At 44.5% G+C, this 19,520-nt stretch overlaps 1 protein-coding gene across 11 annotated transcripts in view; it reads left to right on the plus strand.

Annotated features, from left to right (window-relative positions):
• sorcs3a (sortilin related VPS10 domain containing receptor 3a) overlaps positions 1 to 19,520 on the plus strand; it is a 248,206-nt gene that overhangs the window by 173,409 nt on the left and 55,277 nt on the right. For all 11 annotated transcript variants that reach the window (XM_082537937.1, XM_082537940.1, XM_082537942.1 and 8 more), the window contains 6 exons: positions 1,166 to 1,230; positions 1,772 to 1,890; positions 5,070 to 5,159; positions 5,603 to 5,782; positions 11,832 to 11,978; positions 13,515 to 13,617. In XM_082537937.1, coding sequence (XP_082394063.1) covers positions 1,166 to 1,230; positions 1,772 to 1,890; positions 5,070 to 5,159; positions 5,603 to 5,782; positions 11,832 to 11,978; positions 13,515 to 13,617 — 704 coding nt within the window. The remainder of the gene's footprint in view (positions 1 to 1,165; positions 1,231 to 1,771; positions 1,891 to 5,069; positions 5,160 to 5,602; positions 5,783 to 11,831; positions 11,979 to 13,514; positions 13,618 to 19,520) is intronic.

Consider the following 19,520-nt stretch of genomic DNA (forward strand, 5'->3'; position numbering starts at 1 on the left):
CAAGCTATGTGACTGACTGGTGATGCTGCTAAAATTCTGCACATTTTCTATCCCTTGATACAATCAGGCAGAGATTAATCTCCTTCTTCAGAATGCGCTTTGCATTCAGCGTCCGAGGGCATGTTGCATTCCACTTCATTTCTCACACTCACACCCTGTTCATATCAGGCGTCCTGCAAGACCAAATTATTATTTTTACATTTGCAGTAGAAGGAAGAGGGGTGAATCTCTACAGATACATACATGCAGATACATGAGCTATGACTAATAATGGATCCAGGACGTTCCTGTCGCTTCCTATCCAGTCATGTCTGCTGCTCACTCCCCCTGCAGTGTACCTACTATGTCTGAAAGTGCACACTCATCACAAACGTAGGGCCGAATATATTCCAGCTCAGTGCTCGCTGCCCCACTCTGATGTGACTGGGGTGTGCCTGGGATTGCTTTTGGCTATATGCACCATAACTTGCATAAATCTGGAGCTTTCTTTGCCATTGTGGCATAAGCCTAAATAGTGTGCACAATCCGTTGTAGAGTTTGCCCTTCACTGCCAAAGCCCCCTCAAGGACATTTATACACTGGATGAGCCTTTAGCAATGGCTAGGCAGTCCTCCAGTTGGCCGTATTTAGACAATGGCCTCATCAGCCTCCAGGGGCTATGAAATACCACCACAATGGGAGCGCTGTATCCATCTAGTCTAATCCACCAGCAGTGAAATGAACAAAAAAGCACGATTATTCTCTGAGATACAGACATGGTCAGAGAGTGTAGTGGCCTTGTACCATTCAGTCGAAGATAAGGAGATTGTATTTCTTTGCATTGTTGTATTTTGCTGAAATGGGATTTGGGCTTTACTCTGTTCTCCTTACTATGTCTAAGATCTGAGATTTTATTGGGGGGGGGTTGTACTCATACAGAGCCAATAGTAGGCAAAAATGTTTGGTGGAGAACGTTTAAATGCGTGTTCATTTACTTGTGTATATGCTAACTTGTGACCATGTTTAAAAGGAACAACTATCATTGCAAAATATATACAGAACAGAAAATGCACAATAGCTTCACTTCTAATTAATCAGTAACAGAAGTAGCTTCTCCTTTACATCCTTTTCTTTTTTGTTATGCTTATAAAAACTTATTATATTCTGCTTTTTCATTCTCTCCCAGGTCTGTCACAAGCCTAGACAAGGAGCCTGATCTGATCCACATGGAAGCTCACACACCAGATGGAAGTAGGTGTCTTACACACAAAGACGAGTAATGAGCAGGTGTCTATAGGCATGAATTCCTCTTTGTGAAAAGAAGTCGGCCCCAAGGAAACGGCATTGGCTCACCCCACCAATGAACCCAGCGTATGAGTCTTGATGAATATGGCTTCTTTTATTTTCACTCTCATTCAGTGAATGTCGTCTCCGTAACTCTGAAAGGCCACAACATCAAGGTCGTCTATACTGTAGCCAACATAAGTGAAACTGCCACTGTGTGATGTCACTGCAAAAACCAAGAATTGCTTTTTTCCTCCTCTTGGTGTCGTATGATTGACAGATGGAGATGCTCGTTTATGGCGTCTACACAATGAAAATAAATCAGGTGCTACACAGCGAGGCAAATTATTCAGAGAGACTCTGCATTCTGCAAATAAGATAAAAAAAATCATTTGACCTAATTGGGAAGGAAATGGTTAGCTTACAAAGTCTTGCTACAGCTGTTGTTCTGTATATATGGACTAGCAGAATACATAATGCTGATCCTGCATTTCCTCCTATGTGACAGATGTGCAGTATGTCACGTGCAGAGCTCAGATGTGCACAGAAGCTAACAGGAACTACCCGTTCCCAGGTTACATTGACATCAGCTCTTTGGTGGTTCAAGATGACTACATATTCATTCAGGTAGGGCTTTGTACACTCTGTCCCATCACTATCTGATGCATGATTAATTATGCATGTTTAAAGATATGCAAGATACGGTATGTCTCCTATATTGAGAAGCACACTCAGCTTTTTGCATAAACTGCAAGTGTGGATTTGAATGGCTTTTAGATAAATGGCCATTAAGGGCAGAGTGACTTTAGGAACTTTCGCGCTACAGCCGGCCTCAAATAGTTTTTGATCTGTTGAAATGTATTTAAAATATTGCTAAATTCAGGTGTTTCTTTCCTGTCATACTATTTCTGGTATGAGTTTTTTTTTTTTTTTTTTGCAAATGATTTCACTTGGCAGGAATAAAATATGTAAAAATCATTTTATGTTAACCTCAACTGAACATTTGTGCTTTGTTTTCCTGTGTGAGCAGTTTTAATATTCATCCTAGCCACAGAATGGTGTGTCATATTAATCACGATTTGTGTAACAGAAAAATCTGAAATGGTAATGTCCTGAATCCCAAGTAACACAGATGCAATTTATGGGTTGTATTTTCCTCTCCAGCGTGAATATTATTTACTTTGACATTGTGCAAATGAGGTTTCATACATTTAAAAGTCAACAGGAAACGTTGGGATAATTACACACCTAGTCCATGGCAATGCCAGTTTTATTCAGATTTTCCTCAAAAAAAACTGCAGTGGTATCTGATATGTGCTAAAAATGTTTTAGGTAGAAGGAAAAAGATGGATCTGGTTTTGGTTTCTCATTATCGGTTTGTCTTTTTAAAAATCGATGTTGATGAGACGGTGGCTACAAGTCTTGCAAACATCAGATCATAGCTGCATCTTCTTAAACCACCTGCAAAAAACATGATTTTCAGGTTTCACAGCAACAACTACAGCAGATGGCACCTGTGCTCCTCCAAAGACCCTTACCCCTTTCACCTCTTCACATCCAACAGAAGCATCACATAGACTTACACCAGCCTCAGAAATTGAGTCATCCAACTCGATGTATTTTATATTTTAAGTTAATATTATTAATTTATATCACGATTTTGAGGTGCAGCAGTTGTAAATTCTCTTGCTGTTTGATCCTGCTAAATGTTTTATTCAGTAGAGAATGGGTGGGTTCAGAAACTCAGCTTGATTCACCTGCAGGCAAGTCCTTCCTCCGGAACCTTTTCTGCCCTTGGCAGCACATTAGACAAAGAAATAGAGTGGTTCTCCAAAGATCCTTCAATCCTGTTTGACCTCTCTGAAGTCTTTCAAATAAACTCACAAGCACTCAACCAGAACCACCCCTTCAATTCAAGCACCTCCACATTTTAGCACGTATGCGTCACAGATGAAAGATCCTGAAAGGGATGGGAAAAAAATCCATCATACCAATTCCTCTTAAAGTTCAAACTGCCTCTGGTTACCCAGCCATCGATCTCCTGCTCCTTCACTCGATTGCATGTGGGACTGTTCTACAGCACTCGCTGCAAAGCTGCTATATTTCCTCTCAGTGCTCAGTGTTTTCTCTCTGCTGGACCACTCGCAACGCTTGCAAGATCGGTAAAAGAATCGCCTCTGTCGTACAACATTAATGCTGACTTCACTTCTCTTTAGTCGAGAACCACAAGCTCTGATTTGAAGGTTTTCCTCTAATGAATTTCATAGTGTTATTGACAGGGAAGAAAAGTAGGTTATGAACCTGCAGTCTCACTTTGCTGGGTGCTTCTCTATTTGTACAAAGTGCTTCTGTCTTCTGTGGTCTTGCGCCTAATGACAATTCTCCATCACCCACCATTCCCGTGTTTCCTTGCTGCATAAGCTAACAGCTTAGAGTGTTTTCAAAGACTCTAGACCATTAGGATGTGTTTTTTTCTTTCCTAGACAGCAGACGAGGCTCAGTTAGGTAACTTAAAGATTTCTCTTGACAAAGAATAATGAGACTATTGATTCTCCTACGAGATATTTACCAAAGTCCACTTTGAAACCACCAGTGCATTGACACCTGGGCTGCATCTTCTGAATCCAAGCCAGGAGGTTGCTATAAATGGAAAGAAAAGACTGCTGGGCAGCCACAATATCCAGCTTTGCCACGAAAATAAGCAGGTGGAAAAGCCAGAAATTGATGTGTACTTTTTCCCAAACTTTAATTGTTTAGACAAATATGGTATGATGTCAGTTATGAGGTGACACATAAGGCCTTCTCCCCTGCATTTGTTTATCAGCAGCAAATCTGAAAGTCAGAGAGAACTGCTACGTGGAAAAAGCAAAGTATCCTGAGACTCAAAGCTTCGAGGAGTATAGAAGGATGTGTATCACGTATTATACCGTGAGGACAAAAGTCTCATTTAATCTTATAAGAGAAAAAAAATACCTTTTACCAGATTTGGATAGTTGCTCATTTTTAATCAGTTGTTATTGGGCCTAAATGTGCGCTTAGTTAGCTTGTTTCCTCGTCACAAAGTGTGCTCACAGCATTTCACAGTTTTACGCCGGATCCGCTTCCTGGCACGACTCCAAAGGGGATTTGTGGTTCTGGCTGGAACTGAAGCAACAACTTTTCACTTGGCAAATGAATGTGAAACTACTATATGGAGCCACTGTTACTGGGCTGTAAGATACAAATACAACTACAGAAATATCATCAAATGTTCACACATAAAGGTTTCCAGTTTCACTTCTAACCACCAAACATACACATTAAAACATTTATGTGTACATCAGATCCATAAGCACTGGGACTTATGAAACCATGAAGATCTGATTGAAACGTAAGTTTCAGCTTCAATTCAAGGTGTGTAACCGCGCAGCCAACAGAAAACTGGACCAGTACCAGCTTTTTGTAAAGGCGGTCCTTTGTTTTGCTCTCCACATGGACTGACTGCCTGAATACAACCATAGTGTTCTCAATCAACTGCACAAACTACACGAAAATCACAAGGCTGGTGACAATGTGGAAACACGGTTAATAATAGTCACGAGTGCGCTACAGGTGATAGATTCGGGTGCGCTGTCATACTGCCGATCACATGGGTGTGGAAAAAGTCTCATCGTGAATTAGATGTGTACAAGCATCTATACTCCTTTTGAGCTGCACACCTGCACCCTCCAAACTATACTTGACACTATATAAAATGATGCATAATAGCCAGAAACGCTGCATACCATGTGTAATGTATTTAATTAATAGAGTATTATATGTTCTAGGTTCCTACATCAGGGCGAGCCACATATTATGTGTCCTACAAGAGAGAGCCGTTTATACAAATCAAGCTGCCCAAATATTCCCTGCCTAAGGTAAGCTGCAGTGCCTTTACTTGATGATGATGATGACACACAGACATGCTTTTAACCTATGACACACCCATCAGCTCACCAGTGACTTGTTCAGGGTCAGGATCACATCTTTCCATTTCTCTGGAGCTTCCATTCACTGGTAAAACCAAACAAAGGTATAATATAATGTAAGACATTTCATTTATATAAGGCTCTTCTAAACAGCTTCTATTTTCTGATATAATATAGAAAAAGTCAGGTCACTGCCCATTTCCATTCATACTTATATAACTTACTCCATATTAAGAATAAGGCCCATTCTTTACAGTATGTCATCAACCATTTATATTCACACCTCAGCATTGATCTCGTGACCAGTCCCATGGGGTCAGCATGTTCTAATCCGTCACCTCTCTGCCTCCGGTCATAACTCTTCTTAATCTCTCCCCCTGCTCTCTTGATAGGATTTACACATCGTCAGCACTGACGAGAAGCAGGTATTTGCTGCAGTGCAGGAATGGAACCAGAATGACACCTACAACCTCTACCTGTCTGACACCAGAGGGATCTACTTCACCTTGGCCATGGAAAATGTCAAGACCACCAGGGGCATTGGAGGGAACCAGATGCTAGACCTATACGAGGTAGACGCCTGATGAAATTAGTCACCCTGTGTGGATTCTGAAATAATGAATTCATGGGAAATTACAGAGATTAGTATTATTTTCACTCATTAGATCTGCGATATGGTAAACAGATACAGGTAGATGTGTGTGTGTGTCAACATTATTGGAGAAGAGCTGTTTCACAGCAAAAACAAAATCACAATCAACAAAAGGTGTGACATACAGGTTACTGTGTCCACGGACAGCATGAGTGAATGAGGTGCTGAGCAGAGCTGAACTGTGACTGAGCATTTAGAATAGTCGGAGCTTTTGACTATGGATTAGGGATTGTTTGGATAATAATTGGTAATAATTGGTAGTGTTTGTTCACAGACACTGACAGAAATGAAGGGAAAGTATGATAGACGCGCTTTAAATATATGAATTTTAACCAAATATTTGACAGTGTGGTACACAGAGGCTTTTTCTTTCAGCTGTTGTTGAAGTCTTCAGCATTTTTTTTTAAACATTAACTCAATGTGAGGTATTGCTATTGGATATCAGCTCACACTGTGAAAACAATATGACTTTAGTGTTGTGTAAATTAAGAACTCCAGAATCCTCCTATCAAACACGCCTCCAACGCATCAGCAATAACTGCTATTAGCAGCCAGATCGTTGTGGTTAGTTTCGTCGTCAACAGTAACTCAGCAGCACCGGAATTAGACTTCTAACATCAAGATCAATCAATCAATCAATATGGAGTAATGACAGTGAGAAAAAGCGCTGTTGGCAGCTATTGAATTGCTCTGGTGAAAAGTGACATGGACACTGTTAGAGTGAATTGTTAAATGTTTGTCATTTTTATGTTTACCATTTGTACATGGTTTTAAGGAATTCTTTCCGTCCTCCCCTCCCCAGAGTCTTAAGATTCTGGGAGGGGGGCGGTAGTGTTTTTAATCACAGGAACATCCTTGTGAAGGTCTGTTTGATGTTGGTAAACCTCCTCCCCTTTGTATGGCTTCACTGTGTTATCTAGTGTGAACCATCTAGGGTGTGGGGGAGACTACCCTCTTTATGACCAAGGATGTTCCTCCTGCTTTTATGCTATAGGACCCTTTGGTCAGCAGGAGGTCTGACACACACACACACACACACACACACACACATTCTTACGTAGATACAGAAGTTCACACATATACATACAATGCCCTGTCTTGGAACCAAGGGGGCGTGGCTTTGTTCTGACGTGTTTTGTGTGAACTGTCTCTCAATAAAAGGCAGCAGGAGGAGGTCAGATCTGGAGGTCATTTTCATGGTGGACACAGACGAGGCCTCCCTTGCGCAAATAATCGATCGATCGACTGTCTTGTTTTCTTCATGATGAATAAGTCTCTAGAATTAGCGGGGCTTGTGGAAACACAGACCCAACAGACACCAGCAGAAAGTAGCCTTTAAAAAAGCAGTAATCCTTAAGCAGGAACTTAATAAAAAGTACCTGGCAGGTGACTGGATGAATAATCGCTAATATCGATGTCTCAGCCCATCATATCAGCCAGTTGAACCATTCGACCCTGAGAGGAGGTCAACTCTTCGGTACAAACAGAAGGGATTTGGAAACTTTGGCTGCGCTTTGGCTTTTTTCTTTTTCCTGCTGCTTACTTAGAGCTATTTTACATATTTTATTCATTGTGCATTTATTATCACAAAATAACAAAGGCTTTTTAATAAGGTACACTCCATTCACAGATTTTAGCTCACTTCAGTCTTTGGCTTTGTGTGTGTGTGTGTGTGTGTGTGTGTGTGTGTGTGTGTACACACTAGTCTTCTGCATTAAATTAGGCAAAACGTATCTGTGTTTGTTACATTAGGATAATTCATATGCAGTATTATAAAGACAACATAAACTGTGGATAAAATTGATGATGATGATGATGATACTGTTCCATCCATTTAAGCATATTATTAACATGAATAGCAATAAAACCTGTGGTCGTGTGCAACAGCACTGCTGTAACTTCTCAGAGCCAGGTTTGCATTTCAGGCTGCGAGCTTCCACCCTGCAAACATGCATACAGTGTAAAGAGTGCATTTAATGGGGCTCACTGCCATGCAGCTCTGGACTTGTAATGCCCTTGTTAGCTAACCTACTGCCTGCTATACGGTTTTGTATTCATAGTAGAATTCCCTTCTCCACTCCCGGGTGAACCCAGTTTATCAGTCCTACACTGGCAGGTGTGACTGAGAGAGTGTGGAAGGAAGTGAGATATTGGCCAGCAGCAGTAACAGCAGGATGGTAATTAACAATGCCATTACTTGCCCTGAACAGTATGTGCATACGTGAGTGTGTGCGCAGTTTCTATTTCTATGCAGCAGTTGTTAAGGCCTTTAACCAAGCAGCAGGACAAGGCGCTTTAATCGTGTTTGGCTCGGCCACATTTCCCGATCTGAACCTAAACAAGAGAGATGACACACTGCTACCCTGATAATCCAGACCCATTACACAAGGAAAGATATGTGCGACAGAATTCATCTCATTTATTGTTGTTGCTCTGTGACAAACCATTCTTCACGCAGGCGACGTTTCAGACAGAAGCTGCAGCTCCAATCGGAGACGGCGAACTATGTGAAAGTTGTTTTGTTAGAAGTCATTTCTCTTCCCAGAGGGCCTCTGTTCTTTGTGCACCCTCCCTCCACAAATCAATTATTCTTTTCTTCCCCCCACACAGAAAATTGGACAATTATCTCCAGAATTAGAGGGATTATTTTATTGTCAATGAGATTGGACAAGGGCAATTTTTGTAATCATGAGCTTTTGTTGTGCAAACTAATTTTCTGTTGACATCAGGGCTCTACATCACCTGCTAAACCTTCCTTCAGTCTGAGAGTGGGCTTAGCAGGTGGCTCTTTGACGATTAGCACTCAGATTGTGTGGAGTTCACTGTATCAAAAATCGTTTATCTCTCTCACAATAAACAGTTCAGGATGATTGATTGAAGACATTAAGTGGGTTGTTGTCGGTGGAGAGTATTTAATGATCTGGATGATACTGATACTCGGGATGATGTGGTTATTCACGGCTGTGTTTTCCCACCAGCAAGTGCAAACCCAACAACGCAACGTTCAACAGATGATTCAGACAAACTATTGACATCAAATACATGCCAGTCCCAACTGTGCGGTGTGGATGCACAATCTTGGATCTTTTTGTTATATTCTCACTCATGTTCTAGTGAGCGGTTTGTATGATTGTCCACTTCAGTGCAAAACTGCTTACTACTGTTATGGAAATCAATCTGGACACAAACGAGCCGTCTCTCTGAGATTTTAATTTGTCTTTGCAAAGTTGTCAAACAACAATAGACGTCGGCAGCATTCTGCACGGTATTTGAGCGAGAATAATAACAAGCATAGAATCATTTATAGGAACAAGTTATCAGCCGGCCGTGGTCACAGAATACATTCAGAACATTCTGTGCAAACAAGTATATCTTGTAAAAGAGGATGATATGAAGACAAAATCAGGATACCGCTGAGCCTTCCACTCATCAGTAAAAAAATGGAACAACAACATTTTCTATCACACCACCACAACCAGCTGATGGATGGAGTATTGGGAGATGGTGCTCACAAGGTCGTGTTGTCAGATGTAAGGTTGTATATTCACTTAAGAGCAAGAGAACAGCGCAGTAACTGCAAAGGTCTTGAGCTATCCCCCATTTCTTTATGTTTCCATCCATGAGTGTATTGAAACGTGTAGTACAGTATAGAAGACAAAAACAGTGTTTGTACAATTTAAACAACCTTGAAAGTCATTTTTTGGTACGACCACATTTATTCTGTAACACAGCAGTCTTTCATTTATCTGACAGTACTTTTCTGTATTCATAACTTTAAAAAGATCCCAGCACCACTGTCTGAAATGCAGACCATGAACAAACCTCTAGTGTAATTTAAAGATGGCTGTAAATTAGACTGGTGGTTAACAATAGTTTACCTGAAGGGCCAGATGCAAAATTGGTTTAGAGCATACTTTGTACCATGTTTTTGGCTAAAAGCAATTTGAAGATCTCATTGTTGGTGCAAGCAGCATGTCAAGTATCACCAAAACAAACTCATACATTTAGCAGTAGCATTAAGAACTAGGTGAAGGGTCATATAGGACAGTGTTTGTTCCTTTTCTGGGTAATCTTAATAGAAAAGTTTTCCAAGGACTGACAATCAATAAATAATCTCATTTATTCTCTGCTTCCAGCTCTATAAATCCGTGCCCCTGATTTGAAAATTAGGTCAGGCTAAAGCAAAATGAAATCTTTTGCAGATCCAGTAAAATCGATTCATATTGATGTTTAATTGCATTAGAGACTTTTCATTTGTCTTCTACACACTCTTGGCAAAACCTCAAAATTAGATCTCAGACACTCAGAAAATGTTCCTCTGTTGCAAACAAACCACAAAACAGTTCTTGTGTAATAATTAGTAATAATACGTTATTAAGTGATCATTATAGCTTCATGAAACACACCACAAATACAATAAAAGAGGATGAATATTGATTTTTTTCACCTTTTTTCAAAAGGTAAAAATAAAAATTTTTGTGGAAGCACAAAAATGGTCCATGAACAGCGAACTGCAGTCATGATACTATTTAAGAAAGTTGGAACCTGCCCCAAATAATTCAGCCCAACATAAAAGTCCGAGGACATGCAAGAAAATATTAAACATTTATTATGATGATTCCACATTTAGTTTCCTGTACTTAATCTAAAAAAAAAAAAAAAAAAACACACAAAATAATTAAAACAATATCATTTAATTTGTTTGCTACAGTGGAAAAAAACAAAAAACTGTTTGTACACGTTCCAGGTGAGGCGAGACTTTTGCCAGGGCTTGTGTTGGTATTTTTGGAAATGCAAAAATAGGGTTATTCCCACACCTTCCACCAGCCATCGGTGCTAATCAGTCAGTGTAACCCAGTGTGTGCTAGAGCAAAGCAGATTAAACCCAAATTCAAACGCAAAAATATAAAAGTTAATGCCAAATCTTTACCAACAGTCAGCTCACCAAGCAGCTGGGTGTTGGTCGGCTGGGTTGAAGAGCTGCTGCACAGTTGTCATGCAATATTCTTTGTTCCATTTCCACTCGCTCACAGCAAATAGCAGTAATCAGCGTGGCGTGAAGGCGGCAAATCAGCGCATTTCAGAGTAATGTGTGCTTTGGAACGGAGATCTGCATCCTTCACTGTATCTTAAAGAAAGTCATGTGGGAGGAAAGAAAGGGGTGGATGCTGCTGGCCATATAAAGTTCTGCTTGTGTGTGTCTGTGTGTGTGTGTGTGTGTGTGTGTGTGTGTGTGTGACAGAGGAGGTGGAGGATATAAATAATTACTGCCACAATTGACAGGTCAGGTTGGATGAGGACGGGAGGACCCTCGTTAGCCGCATCCATCCTGAGCCACATGTTTCTATGACAATGTCAAATGCGCTGCCTATTAGTGCCACTTATACAGACGTGCCCCTTCAGGGAGGCAAACACATCCATGTGGAGACCCTCACTATGGCAACCATTTAGAGTGACTCTGTCATTTCCATTGCATGTCATGCTTTGGTTTTGTTGAAGGATGTGTCTAATCCCTGAGAGACGACTGGCGGGGTGGATTTGGTCAGAGGACTGTGAGTCTACACTGTTACAGGTGTACGTGTGAGATTCGGTTCAATTGTTGGAAAACAGACAAGGTGTCACTTCTCAGTCGTCATCATTTTGTACTGTCTAGATTACTGAGACGTGTAAGGATATAATTACAGAGAGCACAGTGTAAGAAACTGCAGCCTGTTCTGTTGACGGTGTCTGCAGGACTGTCAGCTGAAGAAAGGAAAGATAAGCGCGCCATTTGCATTTAACTGGTGTTGTGAAGATTGCCGCCTCAATACACAAAATGCCTTTTCTGATGAGAGTGCCGGGTATGCTTTTTCATGCGCAACTGAGGCCCTAACTGTTATGGGTGTTGGGAGGGTTGTTGTGTGTAAAGTGCTCCCTGATGGCTTGCTTTAAAGATGGGTTTCAACCTGTTATGTGTCTGTGCCAATCAGGTGGCTGGAATTAAAGGCATGTTAATCGCCAACAAGAGGCACGACAACCAGGTGAAAACCTACATTACCTACAATAAAGGGCGGGACTGGAGGCTCCTGCAGGCTCCTGCGTCTGACCTGGAGGGGAATGACATCCACTGCATACTGGTAACGTACACGTCAAATGCTGTCTTGTGTTTATGGAAATTACACACAGACTAGTTTTCACATCTTAGTGAGGACATCAATTATACATGATCCTTTCCCCAGCTGCTTGCCCTAACCATAAGCCTGCCACTAAAACCACATTTTGAGTCTAAAAAATGTCTTCAAACTCGTGGGGACGGGTATTTTGGTCCCCACAGGTATAGTAGCATACCAATTATCTGTCCTCACAAAGACATCTAAACCTGCAGACACAAAAATATATTTTGCTGATTTGTAACACTGCTCTATAGCCAGAGCTTACTAATGCACCCTCATGAAGTCTGTTCTAAAACCTAAAATAAATCATCTGTGTAGTAAATAATAGTTGGAAATTGGTCTTTATGTTGGTGAAAGCCCTGATTCTCACAGGTATGAACAGTCTCACCAAGTCAGCAGTTACATTTCCCACAGCCAGATGTTTTCTGCACTGGACAAGCAAACTTTAGCTTAATCTGCTGCATTCTAGCTTTTAGGAAACCCCTTCCAGTGAACCGTGGACCTGTGTTATAGCATGTGGAAAAGATCTGCAACATCCATTCATTAAAGAACTGGCTATCATTTAAAACTGCATGCTCACATTGTTCAATGAATCCTAGTTATTTAAATTAATTTACAGTTAGGTGAGTACACATGGCCCAGATAGACATGTGCATGCAAATCCAAGTCATGTACAAAAAACTAATATTAGTGCATAATATAGATTAAAGTGCAACCTCTGTTTTAATCATGAGGAAGATGCAGTACTCAAGCGGCAGATCCAGATCAGCTGTACGTGGTAAAGGTCTCATTAGATAGCTTCCCTGCATCTAAAACTAACAGGCAGACCGTTAGCAGGAATCATGGTCGAGACATTAGGAGGACTTCATGCTGTTTAAGAGGTTATTTCAGGGCCATGCGGTGTGGCTTACAGGTTCCCTGTGATTGTGCATTCATGTGACATTTTAATTACTGCTGTAGATTCCTTTTGATTACCCTGTTCAGTCCCACTGCCCTCGGTGTCCTTACACCAGTGACACGCTGTCTGCTGCAAAGATGAAAGCAGACACAGGTTTTTTTTCTGCTCCGTGAACAAATGTAATTGTCTTCTGTTGTTTGCATGCCCTGGAGGCTCAGCTTCACACTTTAATGCAAATTCCATCATTCTTTGTTTTAATGACAGATTAAATGTAATTAGCAAAACGTCTGAAGGCACCGTTAGCTTAGCTTTTGGGGATTTTTTTGTTGTTTGTTCTCTAATTTTTCTGACCCTATCATTTTCACATAACAGATCAGCCCTGCTTCCCATCCTATTACCTGGCAGTTAATTAGATAAGCTGATGCATAGCAAGACTGAGTTAGATCATACTTTGTATTATTGCCACTTACAGTGATGCACGTATGCATACACAGTTATACACACTTATTTTCAACTTGTCTGGGCACTGCATCTAAACTTCGGTGCTTCTTTTCTCTAAAATCAACATCCTCTTCAGTTTATTTCTGTTAAATCTTTTACAGCCTTTCTGCTCTCTTCATCTACAACTCCAAATGTCTGAGAATCCTTACTTGTCAGGAACAATTTCCACCAAGAATTCTGCACCGGGAATGATAGTTGCCACAGGTGAGTAAAAACACTGAACACCAAAGACAGTCTGCACATTAAAAATGCATAAGATGACTTTTTTTTTTCATACGCTGAACACTTTACATTTACCAATGTCTGCACATGTTAGGTAGCTTAAAAATCAGGATCTTCTCTGACTGCTTCAGCTGCTTCTAACAGACTGATTTCGATCATATGAGGAGGTTGCAGGTTAAATTTTGGAATGTGCATGCTTATGCTTGCTCACAGGTGGCTTCCCTCACTGGCACTGCCTCTTTTCTGCTCCATCTCAACATCAACACAACCTAGACACCAACACAAACTCCACACAAGCACACTGATATGGCTTCAGGTGCTATTTCTTTAGTGATAGCGTTAGTAAGCAAGCTCTTTGTCTAAATGAACAGGCAGGCTAACATCAGCTACTATTAGAAAAATGTTTCCGGGTAAAATGGACTCATGAAGTGTCTCTCTTCTTGCTCTTGTTAGTGAGCGTCCAAGTAACTCGCGATCAGAGATGGGCAGTAACGCGTTGCAAGTAATCTGATTACTTTTTTCAAGTAACGAGTAAAGTAAGGGATTACTATTGCAAAAAGGTTTTTAGATTACCGTTACGTTCCCGTAGGAACGCTGCGTTACTGCGTTACTAAAACCGTGATTTTTTTTGCGAGTGTCTCATGACAGTGACGTAAGCGAGTGCGACGTTCGTGACAACAGCTGTGTGCAGATCAACAGTGGATCATATATCGAGTGTGGGAGAGAGTATGAGCGTGCAGCGTTTAAAGCGTGGAAGTACTGACCTTACTTTGAGTTTGATTCCATAAAAAGTGACAAAAACATTAGCGTCCGCTGTGCGTGGGAAGAAAACTTCTTTTTACAGCGAAAAAACCCCTAAACTTCCGAACAAGCACCGAGTAGCTACGACGTAATGGGAAACTCACAGAGAAACTCGCGGATTCTTCCACTGACCGCGGCACACCTGCACCAGGGTAAACCTCCGCCTGCCCCACTCCTGCTTTACAGGTGAAAATAGAGCAACAGCACCGCTGAGTCTTTGACTTTATTTATTTTCTGCTGTGTTTTACTTGCATCTATTTGAAAGAGTGAGTGTAAACACAAAAAATATTTTATTTTATGAGCTGGAATGTGCAGAAAATAGGTTTAAATGTTAAACTAATTTCTTCCTGTCATGGTCCTGGGCCGTGTTGGCCCAGTATTCTTAGTTTCCATGTATTTTTGTATTTCGTTCCTTATTTAGACCATGTTTTCTGAGTTGCCCTGTTGTGGTGTTCCTTATGTGCGTTCCCTTTGTGACTCTCACCCCCTGTGTGCCCCTCTGTGTATCTGTGAGCCTTCGTCTCTCCTTATGTTTTATTCCATGTTTCCCCTGCCCGTTATGTCTAAGTTTTCCCCGTGCTCTCTCTCCCCCCTGTGTGCCCTCTCTGTATTTATGAGCCCTCGTCTCCCTTTGTGGTTGTTCCATGTTTCCCCAGCCCGTTATGTCTGTGTTTTTCCCCGTGCTCTCTCTCCTCCTGTCTGAACCTCTGTACTTCCTGTTTGACTCTGCCCGTCTCCCGTCAGTGTCTCGTTATGGTTATCTGTGTCACCTGTGTTCCCCGTGTGTTCCCACTTTCCTCGTTAACCCTCTGTGTATTTCTGTCTGCGTCTTCCTCTGTTCGGCGTCGCGTTCTCCCTCATGCCGTGTGTGGTTCTCCCCGTGTCTTCCAGTATATGTTACTTTAGCTTTTCCCAGTTTAGTGTAGTTTTGTATTGCTTTTTGTATCATCGTTATTGTTTATCACTTATCAGCATTAAAGCTGCATTTTGAGTTTATCCCCCGTGTGTGTGAGTTTGCAATTTGGGTCCTCATCCTGCCTGCCACACGGCCGAAACATGACAGAAGAACGCGACCACGATATGGACCCAGCAATTCACAACCCCTCCGCTGACCTCCGGGAGGATCTGATTTATACAGTGGAGTATCACTGTCAGGAGTGGGTGGTGCTGCCCGAGGGTGAGTACCGGGAGACCGTAGCCGTCCGCCTACAGCGGATGGTGTCCGGACTCCCGTGGCTATTCGGCGCGCTCCACCCCCACATCCAGGACTTCCTCGTCTCCACTGTAGGCGTCCTCCCGGAGCGGTCGCTCCTGTACGAAGAGCCGGAGGATGTTCAGCCCGGCCCGCTGACGGATTCGCGGCCCGGCTCGTCTCCTCCCCCTTCCCGGAGAAAACGGCGTTCACGTCATCGCCGTTCCCGAGCAGCGGAGCAGTTTTCACCCCTGGGAGAGAGTGACCGTGTGTCACACTCTCAGCCCGAGCCTTCGGATCCCGGACTTCTTAACCCGTGCACAACTGTGAGTGGCTCTGTTTTTTTAACACCGGGCTCGGATAATTCTGTCCCCTTTTGTTTGGACTCCGGAGACACTGTACAACGACGCACCACCCCACAGCCGGACACTCGGACTTCCAATTCACCTGCTGTGGTGAGTGAGGACTCTGTGTCTTTTCCAGACATAGTGACTGTTCGCTCAGGGGCTGTGTTTTGTGTGGCAGATGTCGACGCGAGCTGCTTATCGCCGGTGCAGCCGCCAGCAGTTCAGTTAGCTCCCTCGCAGCCACCCTCAGTTCAGTTAGCTCCCTCGCAGCCACCCTCAGTTCAGTTAGCTCCCTCGCAGCCACCCTCAGTTCAGTTAGCCCCCGCTGCCTGGTATTCTCAGCATCGGCATCTTTTCCCGTCAAGATTTATCGCTAAATCATTCGATCCTCCCTTAAGAGAGAGACTGCATCCTCGCTGCCTTCACCCCAGTACACCAGTGTCACCTGGGTCTCCAGTGTCACCCCCAGTTCAGTCTCCAGTAGCTCCAGTGTCACCCCCAGTTCAGTCCCCAGTAGCTCCAGTGCCGCCTGTTTCAGTTCAGGCCCCAGTAGCTCCAGTGCCGCCTGTTTCAGTTCAGGCCCCAGTAGCTCCAGTGCCGCCTGTTTCAGTTCAGGCCCCAGTAGCTCCAGTGCCGCCTGTTTCAGTTCAGGCCCCAGTAGCTCCAGAGCCACCTGTTTCAGTTCAGGCCCCAGTAGCTCCAGTGCCGCCTGTAGCGCAGGCTCCAGTAGCTCCTGTAGCCCAGTCCCCGATAGCAGTACGGTCCGCTGGTCAGCTCAACATTCAGCCAGGGGTCTCAGGTCTCTCTGGCTCTGCATCGGCTCCTGCTGGGAGCTCGGACGAGCTCATCCAGGACTCCGCGGCTCCCACGCCGCCATCTACCTCGTCAGCTGGAGGGTCCGAGGGGCCCGTTCAGCCTCCTGTCTCCGCTGGAGGGTCCGAGGGGCCCGTTCAGCCTCCTGTCTCCGCTGGAGGGTCCGAGGGGCCCGTTCAGCCTCCTGTCTCCGCTGGAGGGTCCGAGGGGCCCGTTCAGCAACCTTCCTCGTCAGCTGGGGGTTCGGGAGAACCGCACCAGCCTCATGCCACATCAGCTGGAGGGCCCGAGGAGCCCATCCAGCCACCTTCTGCTACGCCTGGTCCAGCCTGTGCTTCGTCAGCTGCAGCCTCCGAGCCTTCGCCAGCTGCAGCCTCCGAGCCTTCGCCAGCTGCAGCAGCCTCCGAGCCTTTGCCAGCTGCAGCAGCCTCCGAGCCTTCGCCAGCTGCAGCAGCCTCCGAGCCTTCGCCAGCTGCAGCAGCCTCCGAGCCTTCGCCTGGTCCAGCCTCCGAGCCTTCGTCAGCTGCAGCAGCAGCCTCCGAGCCTTCGTCAGCTGCAGCAGCAGCCTCCGAGCCTTCGTCAGCTGCAGCAGCAGCCTCCGAGCCTTCGTCAGCTGCAGCAGCAGCCTCAGAGCCTTCGTCAGCTGCAGCAGCAGCCTCAGAGCCTTCGTCAGCTGCAGCAGCAGCCTCAGAGCCTTCGTCAGCTGCAGCAGCAGCCTCAGAGCCTTCGTCAGCTGCAGCAGCAGCCTCAGAGCCTTCGTCAGCTGCAGCAGCAGCCTCAGAGCCTTCGTCAGCTGCAGCAGCAGCCTCAGAGCCTTCGTCTGGCCCAGCCTCAGAGCCTTCGTCTGGCCCAGCCTCAGAGCCTTCGTCTGGCCCAGCCTCAGAGCCTTCGTCAGCTGCAGCAGCCTCAGAGCCTTCGTCAGCTGCAGCAGCCTCAGAGCCTTCGTCAGCTGCAGCAGCCTCAGAGCCTTCGTCAGCTGCAGCAGCCTCAGAGCCTTCGTCAGCTGCAGCAGCCTCAGAGCCTTCGTCAGCTGCAGCAGCCTCAGAGCCTTCAGCCTGTGCTTCGTCTGGTCCTGTGCCCACCGGGCCATGGCCAGCACGCCTGACACTGGAGAGCCGCCGCCGCTGCCTTCCGCGCGGCCGGCCCCCTGAACTGCTCCGTCGTCTCCTCCGCCGCCGCCGCTGCCTTCCGCGCGGCCGGCCCCCTGAACTGCTCCGTCGTCTCCTTCGCCGCCGCCGCTGCCTTCCGCACGGCCGGCCTCCGGACCAGCTCTGCCACCTGTGCTACCCGCCTGGTCGGCCCCCCGACCGTGTGACCCGTGAACTCTTGTGCCTGTGGGCTCTGGGTCGGCCCCCTGAACTTTATTTTGACTATGGTCATGTGCTCCTGTGTTTTCTGTTGTTTGTTTTGTTTCCCGTTCTGGTCCCTCCGTCCTGGTCCCCCGCCTCCCGCCCTGGGTGGGTTGTTTTCTGTTTTTGTTTTTGTTTCTCGGGTTTGGGCTGTCGGGAGCCAGCCCTTAAGGGGGGGGTGATGTCATGGTCCTGGGCCGTGTTGGCCCAGTATTCTTAGTTTCCATGTATTTTTGTATTTCGTTCCTTATTTAGACCATGTTTTCTGAGTTGCCCTGTTGTGGTGTTCCTTATGTGCGTTCCCTTTGTGACTCTCACCCCCTGTGTGCCCCTCTGTGTATCTGTGAGCCTTCGTCTCTCCTTATGTTTTATTCCATGTTTCCCCTGCCCGTTATGTCTAAGTTTTCCCCGTGCTCTCTCTCCCCCCTGTGTGCCCTCTCTGTATTTATGAGCCCTCGTCTCCCTTTGTGGTTGTTCCATGTTTCCCCAGCCCGTTATGTCTGTGTTTTTCCCCGTGCTCTCTCTCCTCCTGTCTGAACCTCTGTACTTCCTGTTTGACTCTGCCCGTCTCCCGTCAGTGTCTCGTTATGGTTATCTGTGTCACCTGTGTTCCCCGTGTGTTCCCACTTTCCTCGTTAACCCTCTGTGTATTTCTGTCTGCGTCTTCCTCTGTTCGGCGTCGCGTTCTCCCTCATGCCGTGTGTGGTTCTCCCCGTGTCTTCCAGTATATGTTACTTTAGCTTTTCCCAGTTTAGTGTAGTTTTGTATTGCTTTTTGTATCATCGTTATTGTTTATCACTTATCAGCATTAAAGCTGCATTTTGAGTTTATCCCCCGTGTGTGTGAGTTTGCAATTTGGGTCCTCATCCTGCCTGCCACACGGCCGAAACATGACACTTCCAGTCAGAGAATGTTGCATATAATTAAATTTTTGCTTGATGCATAAAGTTAAAAGATTAAAACTAATAAAACAAGTTTTAAAAAGAAACTTTTCCATTTGATTACATTTTGTATGATGGATTATGTAGAAAAAGTAGAAATGGGCTGAAAGATCTATCGCTTTATCACCTTTTCAGGTTGTAAATCGTGTAACTAAGTAACTAAGTAACTATGTAATTTATTACTTTTGAAAATAAGTAATCAGTAAAGTAACAGGGTTACTTTTTGGGGGAAGTAATCAGTAATTAGTTACTGATTACTTTTTCAAGTAACTTGACCAACACTGCTCACGATACATTCATCTCATTCCTCTGTAAATCTTACAGTTGCCTAAATGCAAGATTTAACTAACATTTGATTTATGCATTAATAACCAGCATGGGGAGGTTAATCAGTTAGCAGCAACTCCCCGGCAACCACCAGTTGCTAGGCAAAAAAAAACCA

This window comes from Aulonocara stuartgranti, assembly GCF_965226115.1.
Source record: "Aulonocara stuartgranti genome assembly, chromosome: 6".
Lineage (NCBI taxonomy): Eukaryota > Metazoa > Chordata > Actinopteri > Cichliformes > Cichlidae > Aulonocara > Aulonocara stuartgranti.